Source organism: Colobus angolensis, unplaced genomic scaffold, assembly GCF_000951035.1.
Source record: "Colobus angolensis palliatus isolate OR3802 unplaced genomic scaffold, Cang.pa_1.0 Scaffold14, whole genome shotgun sequence".
NCBI lineage: Eukaryota > Metazoa > Chordata > Mammalia > Primates > Cercopithecidae > Colobus > Colobus angolensis.
Genome location: NW_012114488.1, coordinates 18,022,099 through 18,034,927, shown reverse-complemented (window position 1 = coordinate 18,034,927; position 12,829 = coordinate 18,022,099). Strand labels below are relative to the sequence as shown.

Genomic DNA, 12,829 nt, shown 5'->3' with positions numbered 1-12,829 from the left:
CCTAGGAGGACAACCTCTCTCTCTGACTAGGCTGGAAAAACAGCATCCCTGCCCAGAGATTCTGCCTCCTCCCAGTCAGTTGCCCGTCCAAGGCTGAGACAGTCGGGAATCTCATACTTCTGTGTTGCACACTGCCATCTACTGTGTCTCTGCAGCAAGTGGAGCCCCAGACTTTATTTATGATCCCAGACCTTGATGGTGGGCAGGAAACCAATCAATGAGCATCACTTTCTTTCCTTTCACTTGTGGCAGGTTTTATGAATATCAGGAAAAGATGCAAATGAGAGATGTGCACATATGCAGTTCGATTCATGGAGATCCATGGGATGATGATTTTAGGAATGGGGGGCTAAAAGTAGACAAGAAATTTCCTCACTGAGGAAAACCAGTTTATAAAATCTGTAATCAATTTCTTGGCATCAGGGAGAACAGAAAAAAAAGACATTCTGTTTTTTTTTAAATCAAACCCCAAAGCAAAAAACTCTAATTGAGATGACTAAATTATGTATATGTGGAAGAAAAGAAAGCATTCATGCAGATCTGTTTCACTTATAAAAGAAACACTTGTTTCTTTTATAACATAACATTCTTCTAGTATGATTAGGCATCAGTTTTTTTAAAGGTCAACAGCCTACATTTGGTCTATATGCTCCTATTTTTAATCCTTATACCTAATTTCCTGCCATTTCTCTGCAACAGTAAGACCAAAGAAAGCAGATTGTGCGTAACACTGAACTGTCACACACAGGCTTGTTAGCTGAGCTCTTTAGCAATTCTGATAGATCAGAGGGGAGGGAGAGATTTTGATAGGATTTCATTATGGATTTAATTCACCAAATCACCCATACTACTAACTGAATATTGGGTGGGTTTCAATGTAATAGGTATTTATAAACTGTGCCTAGTACATGGTTGGTACATAGCCCTAGTACCTAATTCTGGTGACCTCTTGTAAGGCCAAGTTTGCTAGGAGTTAGCCAGCTGCCGAAAAACACTGTGCATTAACAGAGAGCTTAAAGCACCCCAATTCCAAACACATTTGTTCCTAATATGATAAACACGGTTTTGTAAAAATTACCCTAATGAGAATAACAAGTTGAGATGATCCGTTGAGCAGGGACGTAAGAATTCAGTCCCTAGAAAACAAAAGCATCTAAAAAGATGTAGGAGTTCTGGCAGCATAGTGGGGAGAAACGAAGGGCATTGAAAGAAAAGGAAGGAGGAACTCCTGCTATACTATTTGATTCTGGTTTGTTCTTACCCACTTGTTCCTCAATTTAAAAGCTAAGAAGTCTCCATCACAATTTTTTAAATTGACTAAGTCAAGGGAAGGGTAGTTTTGTTGTTGTGTTTTAGCAGCCAGTTTTACTTAAAGACCTTTGCAAGAATAACTTGGTTTTCAGCCTTCACAGCTCTGCAGATCTCTCAGAGGCAGTCTGAATTCCTTTTCAAGGAAAGTTAACGGTTGCAAAGCCATGGCTGTCCCTTAGGTAAGGGAGAACACAGCAAAAAGCCTGCATTTCAGCTGTTCTAGTGATTCATTTCCCCTCCAGACTGATCTGACATTTTAGTACAATCCAGCTCCTGTAGAGTTAGAGGAGGCTTCAAACCTCTAACTGTGACCACCCACAGCTCTCATTACTCAAGGGACTAAACCAAATCACTGATTTTTCTCCTCTTCAAAGTGAAATGGGTTTGTAGAATAGGAAAGTGTTCTATTCTTTCTCATACTTCGAAATATTTATTTATCTCATTTTTCTAAATAGTTTCTAGGATGGGCAAGGCCAAGCAAAATGTGATTTGGGCCCTCATTTTAAACTTCCTCTGCCAGCGTCATACTCATACATGTTCATCCAGAAGTTCTCCAATCCTTCTGTTTTTCCTTCCTTTCTGTATGTGCCTACCCAGAGAACTCCCCACATCTCCCACCACCTTGGCCATATTATCCCAGGCTAAGCCACTATTATCTCTAGCCCAACTGCCACAGCAGCCTCCTAAAGGGTGACTCCGTATCCACTCTGTCCCCTTTCCAGGCTCAGACCCTTTACTCTCGGCCCCCTGGTTAAAACTCTTTAGTGGATCCCCATTGTCCCTGAGATAAAGACTGAAATCCTCACACAAGCCTACAAGGCCAAGTTTTGCTCAGTGTCTGGGTGTGTCTATCTCTTTGATCTGGGCTCCCACCACACTCCCCCTTTATTCTCCATACACAATCCTTCCTTCAATTCTATGACATGCTACACCCTGCCCCACAGTTCCTGAGTGTGTTCTGATAAAATGCTCCCTTGTCCTGGAGGGCATCTCCCTCCCTTCATCACCTAGCTTATTTCTCCCTATCCTTTCAGCATTACTTCTCCTGAAAGCATTCTCTGAGCACAGACCTAGATATCTTCCTTTGATAAACTATCTCCTAGAACTTCACTCTTTCCCTTTGGAGTAATTCTTTTGGTATATACTTACTATTGTGTTTTATTTTTATCAAATAATCAAATTGTTTAATGTGATTATTGGTATACAATCTGTCTCCCTTAATAGACTATGACTTACATGAGGGGAAAAACAGTTTCTACTCACCATTATATCCTGAGCACCTAGCCAGGGTCAGCTTCATGGATGTCTGAGCTACACAGTTACATGGAAGAGCTTGCAAGTGTTGTATGCCTTGTTTAAGGCTCTGCTGTCACCATCTTAAAATTCTTAATTTTAGAACAAGGAACTCCATATTTTAATTTTGAACTGAGACCTGCAAATTATGTAGTCTATCTTGCAACTAGAATAGGACTTGACATACTGAAGGCACTCAGTAAATATATCTTCAGTGAATGATTATCTACAGAATAATTAATACACAGATGACTATGCAGCGAATTTTTCTTCATGTGCAAAAGGAAGTCCCTTCAAAATATTCCTGTCTCTTACTAACTTACACCTGAAATCCTCATAACATGGTTAAAATGTTTTACTAACTATTAGAGGGAGGCTAAAACTTCTGATCTCCCTAAGAGAAATAACAGAACTTAAGTTCACTGAGGTATATAGCTCTGTTATTGTGATTTTCATTAAGATAAGACTTGTGAGCCGGGCGCGGTGGCTCAAGCCTGTAATCCCAGCACTTTGGGAGGCTGAGACGGGCGGATCACGAGGTCAGGAGATCGAGACCATCCTGGCTAACACGGTGAAACCCTGTCTCTACTAAAATACAAAAAACTAGCCGGGCGAGGTGGCGGGCGCCTGTAGTCCCAGCTACTCGGGAGGCTGAGGCAGGAGAATGGCGTGAACCCGGGAGGCGGAGCTTGCAGTGAGCTGAGATCGCGCCACTGCACTCCAGCCTGGGCGACAGAGCAAGACTCCGTCTCAAAAAACAAAAAAAATAAAAATAAAAATAAACGATAAGACTTGTGGAGGAAAGAGGGAAAGAATGGTGGCCCAGTCCTGTACTGAACATTATCAAAAGGCTGAAAGTGCTGAAGTCAGACCTCATCTACTTTCTGGTTTTACATGGAACCTACTCTATCACTTGTCAACCATGTTCTACCACTAAATTCCTTGATTAGGTCAATGTCAGACACTGATTTTATTAATTCATATAGTGAAATTTGGTTTCCAGGAGGCTTTTCCTAGATGTGTAATCTAAGACAAGTTATTTAACCTCTGAAACTTAGTTTTCTCATCTGTGAATTAGGGAAAATAGAGCCTAACTTATAGTACTGTGAGGATTAGAGATAATATGTGTAAAGCACTTATCATTCTGGCACGTAGTCGCAACTCAAATCATCACAATGTTAATACTAAAAAGCGGCAGAAGTCACCAGTGGGGTTTATATGTATACCACATGTGTATACATATACATATGTGTATATATATGTATAAACCTGAGAGAATCTAATTCCTTGTCATTTTTCTCACCATGGTGATTTCATCCCTGGCTTCAAAAGCAGTATCGGGAAGAGATTGAAACCAAATGTCTCCAAATCCTGAAACTTGTATCAGTCTGATTATGGAAGCATTTAGAAATGTCAGCTTTTGGGATAACCGTTCATCATGCAGCCAGCCACCATTCTGTGCTACAATAATTTTCAAGGCCTTCTTATATACCACAAATGCTGATGGGTGCTAAAGGTATAAATTTGCTTAACATTTACTCAAGAAAAAGTATTTTTCTTTACTTCATTTACCATTTACTGATTGTACTGAGTAGCAAAATTTATGTTATTTAATAGAATTAACCTCTTGATATTTATTTGAAGCTAGCTTTATATTATACAAATAATGTTACTATTAATCCAAGTGGTTTGAAAGTGAGTTAACCCTTTCCTATCGTGTCGAAGTAATCAGATGGACTCAAAGCTATATATATATATTTGGGTTTTTTGTTTTGTTTTGTTTTTGTTGTTGTTGTTGAGATGGAATCTCGCTCTGTCACCCAGACTGGGGTGCAGTGGCACAATCTCAGCTCACTGCAACCTCTGCCGCCTGGATTCAAGTGATTCTCCTGCCTCCGCCTCCTGAGTAGCTGGTATTACAGTCACGCGCCACCATGCCCAGCTAATTTTTGTATTTTTAGTAGAGACAGGGTTTCACCATGTTAGTCAGGCTGGTCTCGAACTCCTGACCTTGTGACCCACCCACCTCGGCCTCCCAAAGTGCTGGGATTATAGGCATGAGTCATTGCGCCCAGCCAAAGCTCTTTATATTTTAAAAACATTTCAAGGATTCCTTTTTATCACTGGAAGTAGTGTGTCCACGGAACCTAGACTTCTTTTCTACTTACTAATGAGTGACTGTGTTACAATCTTCTCATTAACCTGCAGAGACAAGCAAGGAGCTCTGCTGTCCCAGAATTGAATTGTTGACCTAGAATACAGTTGGTCCCAGAGGGAATTGGTGATAAAATGATAAAACTGGACCAGAGATTGAGCAAGTAATGAGTGGAGGTACAGAAGCTAATTTCTAAGATCCTGATAGTAGAGATGAAGATACGCTCTCATATTTTTTCAGTTTGTCACAAAAGAAAAAATAGCAGATATATACATGAGAGAATCTAATTCCTTGTCATTTTTCTCACCATGGTGATTTCATCCCTGGCTTCATAAAGCAATATCGGTAAGTGATTGAAACCAAAGGTCTCCAAACCTTGAAGCTTGTATCAGTCTGATTATGGAAGCATTTAGAGATGTCAGCTTTTGGGATAACCATTCATCATCCAGCCAGCCACCATTCTGTGCTACAATAATTTTCAAGGCCTTCCTATATACCACAAACGCTGATGGGTGCTAAAGGTATAAAATGAATGTCACTAACTTTGACTTAAGAAATTCACTCTAGGCTGGTAACCCAATTAACCCTAATAGAGTAGGTAGTTGCCTGACTCTGGATGTTGGGGGATGAGGGAGATGGACACTTGAATCATGAGGAAAGAGCCTCTAATTGTGCTGAAGTCATGGGTAAGGAACCCATTGTTTAAAACTCCCATGTGGAATATTCCGTACACTACATAGGAGTAATTAGCACACGTGTCTTCTATTTCCTGCTGGGTCACATTCTCCTTACAAACCAGGAGGCCACGTTCTACTCCTCCTTGTCTCCCCTGCATTGCCCCACACAATGCCCAGCATAGCATTACTAAAGTTTCCATTGGAATGACTTGAATTACAGAATGCTTTTGAGAAAAAGAATTGAAACTTCAAGTACAAGTGGAATGAAAGAGTAAGTAATGGACAGAGAGGTGAATCTTCCAATGATATAAAAGAATTGGGGCCAAATTTTTAGGTTACTGATCTTGCCAAAGAACTGCTGAAAACGAGCCTTTTGCACCCATGTGCTGACTGCCAGATGTTCAAAAACAATGACCCAACAAAAGAATAAAATGATCAAATTTGCAATGAGGATTCTTTTTTTAAAAAAAAGTAAATTTCCTTCAAACTACTTGTGATATTGTTAAAAGATGCCCCAAATGACTTACTTTAAAATCATGCTCAAAAACTCCCCTATGTGAGCAGGTCCAATACCCTGGGCTATCTGACTATTAAAACACAAAGATTCTCCACTGGCTCACATAACCATGGAAGTTTTTTCAAATGTATGAATTAAGGCTTTAGTGTGAATAGTGAGGGAATTTTTTCTGAATAACCTCCCTATAATCATGGTTCATCACATTTTATAATGCAATTATTGTGGAACATATCATAACATAATTGAGATTCTAGAAGTGGGAATGGGAGGGAATAGAAGGGACACAGTTACTCAAGAAAATGCAAATACCATTTTGCTTCCAAATTAAATTTAAAATCTAATGAAGTGGGTGTAGAAAATGATTGAAAAATTAATTGAGAGAAACAAATTTGGAATACATCTGTAAGGAACATCTGTAAGAAATTCTGCTGTGACACACCTCTTCAGAGAATCAAGTACTTCCTGTTAGCTAAAACTTGAATGGAAGCCAGGCTAACGATAGATCTTTAGAACATGTCAGAATAGTCCAATTTATACTCTGAAGCCAATTGGTGAACTCATAGACATGCCTGGACTTGAAAAAGCAACAGGGAATTTTTCCAGTGCAAGCTCCAAATAAATATTTAGGCCAAAATTTGTTTGTTTGTTTGCTTGCTTGTTTGTTTAACATTTGTCTCCTTTTCTTTCTGTCTATCTCTGTCTCTCGTTGATGATAACTTTTAAAAATAAGCTGGACATGTCAAGACATTTTGTTTTTAAATACTTCAGCATGTAGCACCTAAGAACAAAGGCATTCTCCTTTATAATCACACTATCACAATCAAGAATTAAGCTCCAAGTTTCTACATTCTATTTGCTTGCCATGTCTCTTAAATCTCATTTACTTTAGAACAGCCACCACTACCACCATTTTTTTTTTTTTTAAGTTTTCTGGGACACTGACATTGTGAGGCGTCCATGTCACTCGACATGTAGAATTCCCCCTCCACCACCACCAATCTGTTTTTGTCTGACTGTGGGTCAGACTTTTGGGAAATCAATCACTAGTGTTTGCTGTTCATCTGTATCTTTGAATGAGAGATAATTGTTTTCTTTAAAAAAAGAAAAGATTAAATGAGTTGGCCTTGTTAGATATTAAAAGTATCAAAGAGAGGAAGAGGTAAGGAACTGTTGATTTGTTTTAGTGCCAGATTCTTCAGATTAGATTCAGATGGTATATTCATGAGGTGTGTGTGAATCTTGAAATTTCTGAGCGTGTTTTTCAATGATTCATCAAGCCTTTAGAGATTTACTCAAAAACTCCCTTTTCTTCCTCCACTGAGAGATTTTTGAACTTGAGAATTTAGAAAGTGATTGTTCATTATCCAAATCCTTTTAGGAGAAAAAAAAAAGAGTGGGTGGCACTCTAAAGGAAGAATTTTAGTTGCTGGGATAAGAGGCAAAATTTATGACTTTCCCACTGATTCCTCAGCCAATATTGCCCCTCCCCAGTACCCACTTCTCCAGAGATTAAAACATGCTTGAATTGGAGTAGGCATTTCCTTCCTTCTGTTCAGTGCCAGTTCTCAGAGGAAAACATTCATTTTGCTCTTTGATTCCTGTAGCCCAGAGACAGCAATGAAAGGACCTGCTGCTTCCTGGAGTATAAGGATTTCATCTGGGGGGCTGCAGGGCAGGAACTGCCTAGTTTAAAGGGTATGTGCATCAGCGTGGGTGTGAATGATTTCCCCCAGGGCCAGTGAGCTGGCCTGGAGCCCAGAGTATGCCATTCATCCACCTTAAATTGCACCACACAGCAGAGATGCTTGAGGGAGAAGTCACTCAATGGCAGTGCCACTTGTTGCCAGTTTTCACTGTGTCTCTTTGATATGGGGTGTCCTAGAAACTGATGCAGTTTTCTACTTCTTCCCAGATGGGGAGTAAAAGATGCATGGTGCAGTAGATCAATAAACTGTAAATGAAATAAACCAAAATGAGAATAATGAAGCCAAGAGTTGAATCTCCTCTCATGGTACTGTGGTCCTACAAATGTAAAAATGCTTGAGTCTTTCATCATAAGTCCTGTTTCTAAGCAATGAGGAGATGGTAAAAATAAACAATCTCTTGATACAGATATGGAATCTATTCAGATATCTGATGTTCAAAATGTAGACCCAACTTGATCCATATTGATCTGAGAATGTTTATTTCTACCATTCAGCCTCAGGTTATAAGAAAAATAAACATGAAATCAAGCATGTAAATAAATCTGGCTGTACTCCTTGCATCTTGAAATCAGTGTCTTTGACTGTTTCTAATTAAGGAAATACGATTTGAAAGCACTGGGGTTTTGTGGGGTTTTTGTTGTTGTTGTTGTTATTATTTGACACAAGGAGAAAATTTTGGTCAAACCACATAGTGGATTTGTCCAAATGTTGCAGGAAGTCAGGGACCCCGAACAGAGGGACAGGCTGAAGCCATGGCAGAAGAACATAAATTGTGAAGATTTCATGGATATTTATTAGTTCCCCAAACTAATACTTTTATAATTTCTTATGCTTGTCTTTACTGCAGTCTCTGAACATAAATTGTGAAGATTTCATGAACATTCATCATTTCCCCAATCGATACTCTTATAATTTCCTATGGCCATCTTTACTTTAATCTCTTAATCCCATCATCTTCGTAAACTGAGGATGTATGTCACCTCAGGATCCTGTGATGATTGTGTTATCTGCACAAATTTTTTGTAGAGCATGTGTGTTTAAACAATATGAAATCTGGGCATCCAAAAGGAACAGATGGCTGTGATTTTCAGGGAACAAGGGAGATAACCAGTGGGCCTGACTGCCTGTGGGACCAGACAGAACAGAGTCATATTTCTCTTCTTACAAAAGCTAATAGGAGAAATATCACTGAAACCTTTTTCTCAGCAAGGAACAGCGCTAAGAAAGAGAATGCATTCCCAGGGTTAGTTCTCTAAAATGGCTTCTCTGGGAATGTCTGCCTTATGCAGATGCAGATAAGGGATGAAACATGCCCTAGTCTCCTGCAATGCCCCCAGGCTTGCTAGGATTAGGAAATTCTAGCCTGGCAAATTCTAGTCAGACTGGTTCTTTGCTCTTGAACCCTGTTTCCTGCTAAGGTGTTTGTTAATGACAATGTGTGCCCAACGGGACATGGACCTCCATTAGCAATTCTAGTTTTGCCCTGACCTTGTGATCTCGCTCTGACCTTCTGCCTTGTGATCTTTTATTACCCTATGAAACATACTGATCTCTGTGACCCACACCCTATTCGTACACTCCCTCCCCTTGGAAAGTCGTTAATAAAAACTTGCTGGTTTTGCAGCTTAGGGAGATTCACGGAACCTGCCGACATGCGATGTCTCCCCCAGATACCCAGTTTTTAAATTTCTCTCTTTTGTACTCTTTCCCTTTATTTCTCAGACCAGCCCACACCCAGGGAAAATAGAAAATCTACATTTTCTACGTTGAAATATTGGGGGCTGGTTCCCCCGATATCCAAACCTACAGTGGCCAACTGTCCCAATTCGCCTGGGACCAAGGAGTTTCCCAAGACAAGGATGGTGCTGAAACCAGGACAGATACGGAAAAACTACCATAATTGGTCACCCTAGCAAGCCTGAAATGTGCCCATCACTTAAAACATGAATCCATCGTCTAGTTGTTATTATTGTAAACTTACCCCAGAATTGGTGAAATGGAAGAGATGTATTATTTATTGGACTTATACTGCAGAAAGCTCTGTATAAATATGAATGTCCATGAATGCAGATGACAGGATTTAACATGATGTGCTTATGGAAAAGACTAATACCCATGTCCTTTCCAAGAGCTGTTTTGTGATGTTTCCTTCTAAGAAAAGTTAAAGTAGATTTGTTTCTTCTTGACTTCTTCCTGTATGCTGAGAGCAATAACCATCCCAAAGTCTATAACCCCATTGGGTCAGGCTTTCTAATGAATGACCACAGAAAAAACAACAGACACAGAAAGAAAGTTTCCTCTAGTGAAATTTTCTGCCAGTAAAATATTGATCTCTTTTGTCCTTGAGTCTCACAGGGAATTTTTGATAGCTATTCTACAGTAAAGAACTTCCTATTCACAAAACATATACACCATTAACCTAGTTAGAATAAGAATCTGCACTTCAGCCAGAGCTTAGTATCCATTGTGAGGTTGGGTCCCTGAGGAAAATGTTCAATAGGAATTGGAAATATTGACAGCTATTCAATAATTTACATGAGAGCCAAACAAGTCATAGAGGAAAATATCAAAGCAAAACTACTTATAACCTCTTAATAAGGATATATTGTGTCTTCTTCATTAAAAGTTTAAATTGGACTTTTGCTCCTTGCAGAAATTACTAAGTACCCTAATTAACCTTCATCTAGAGCTCACATAGTATATGATACTTTACTTATAAGGAAAATTTATTAAACAATTTGAGAAGCAGAAGAGAACCAAAATTTATTAGCATGCACCATTAAGGTCTAAGAGTCGATGGAAAAGGAAGTGACAACAAAATTTGATGCTAAACATGATTGGAAGTGGTAGTAGAACAGCAGGTATTTATCCAAAAATAGTTTGAATCTGGGGAGTACAAACACATTGGTTGCCTAGTGGTTTGAGTGCAAAGAATGAGGACAAATAGATTAGACCACAAGGGTAATGAGAAAACATACTACTGTGATATAGAGTAGTGGCAAGGATGGGCTGTGAAATCCGACGGCCCTGGATTTGAATCCTGGCTCCATTCCACACAACTTAACCTTGGGTAAGTTACTTAAAGATGTAAGCTTCTGTTTCCACTTATTAAAATGGGGATAAGTTGGGCACCATGGCTTGAGCCTGTAATCCCTCTACTCAAGACACTGAGACAGGAGCATTGCTTGAGCCCAGGCATTCCAGGCTGCAGTAAGCTATGATCACACCACTGCACTCCAGCCTGGGAGACAGAGCAAGACCCTGTCTCAAATAAAATAAAATAAAATAAAATAAAATAGGAATGCTATGTGGTTGTAACAGATGAAAGTGCTGTTTGTGTATTAAGTTAAAATGGGTAAATATTAGCAATTTCATATGCTTCAATCTAAAGGGCACCTACCCCTAAGGTAGTTACAAGAATTCAGTGAAATAAGGGAGCCAGTTCACCTAGAGATTAAGAACATAGTCTCTGGGCTGCCGTCCACCTGGCAAGGGAGTCCCGTCTGTCCAGACCGTCCCAGATCTTGCTGCCCGCCCAGTGACCAAAGTCCTTCAGGTCTGGAGGTCACGGTGTCACAGGCTCCGCGATATGTTGATGTTGGCTGAGCAGCGGCAGAAGCAGAAGTGGGCTATGAATATTCAAAACACTGCCTGGAGTAATGCTGATTCTAAGTTTGGCCAGAGGATACTAGAGAAGATGGAGTAGTCTAAAGGAAAGGGTTTAGGGGTTCAGGAGCAAGGAGGCCCAGATCATATTAAAGTTCAAGTTAAGGCCGGGCGCGGTGGCTCAAGCCTGTAATCCCAGCACTTTGGGAGGCCGAGACGGGCGGATCACGAGGTCAGGAGATCGAGACCATCCTGGCTAACACGGTGAAACCCCGTCTCTACTAAAAAATACAAAAAATTAGCCGGGCGAGGTGGCGGTTGCCTGTAGTCCCAGCTACTCGGGAGGCTGAGGCAGGAGAATGGCGTGAACCCGGGAGGCGGAGTTTGCAGTGAGCTGAGATCCGGCCATAGCACTCCAGCCTGGATGGCAGAGCGAGACTCCGTCTCAAAAAAAAAAAATAAAGTTCAAGTTAAAAATAACCACCTGGGACTTCAAGCTACAAACGATAATGAAGCCAACTGGATTGCCCATCAAGATGATTTTAACCGGCTTCTGGCAGAACTGAACACTTGCCAGAGGCAGGTAACAACAGACTCCTTAGACAACAAGAAAAAGAAATCTTTTAGTCTTGAGAAAAAGTCCAAAATCGTCAAAAACTGTGTTCATCATAGGAAATTTACAAAAGAAAAGGATCTATCATCTCGGAGCAAAACAGATCTTGACTGCATTTTTGGGAAAAGACAGAGTAAGAAGACTCCCAGGGGTGATTCCAGTCCCTCCACTCCAGACAGAACAAAACCACTATGACAACCCATGCTTTCACCATCCAGGAGTGTTTTGCCAAGCGAATGGCAGCACTGAAGAACAAGCCCCAGGTCGCAGCTCCAGGGTCTGACATTTCCAAGACCCAAGTGAAATGAAAAATGGGAAAGAAAAGAAACAAAAAGGCAACAGGTAAAAATGGGGAGAGTTACCCCCTCACCCAGTCTAAGGCCAAGCGGCCTAAAGAGGGAAAGCCTAAGAGAGACAAGGTCCAGGAGCCGGCGTCCAAGGAGAAAAGAGCACGGGCAGGGGGATAGCGCAGAGGCCCCTGCTGGGACGAGAGTTCTGAGGCCTCTGCTCAGGGTGCTAGGAATTGTGTGCAGCCACCCGATGGCCAGGATTTCACCCTAAAACCCAAAAAAACAAGAGGAAAAAAAAAGCTGCAAAGCCGGTAGAGGTAGCAGTGGACGCTACGCTGAAAGACAAAACAAAGAAAAAGAAGAAAGGTTCTAAATGAATTCTCTCCAACCAAGACCTTCCGACCACTCAGCTGTCAGGGTGCTGCCGGAGCAGACACCTCTGGCCTGAAGTCAGAGCAGAGTTCACCCCAGAGAGCTGGGGCACATCTTGTGACATGCCCGTGGGTGGCCGAGTCTTGCCCTCTCACGGTGTTTCTCCCCAAGTTATGTTCCCAGGAGGGCTTTTTTTTTTTTTAATGTTCTAAATCATGGCTCTCATAAACAAATACATTTTTGTAAACTCTGAAAAAAAAATAGTCTCTTGAGTCATGCAGCTTTCTTT

General features: G+C 40.7%; 1 protein-coding gene across 1 annotated transcript; it reads left to right on the top strand.

The window, feature by feature from the left end:
• Positions 1–11,248: 11,248 nt before the first annotated feature.
• Positions 11,249–12,161, top strand: LOC105506753 (PIN2/TERF1-interacting telomerase inhibitor 1-like). Its single transcript, XM_011935033.1, is given in 3 exon segments — positions 11,249–11,441; positions 11,736–11,981; positions 12,061–12,161. Coding segments are annotated over 3 exon segments (540 nt in total).
• The last annotated feature ends 668 nt before the right edge of the window (positions 12,162–12,829 follow it).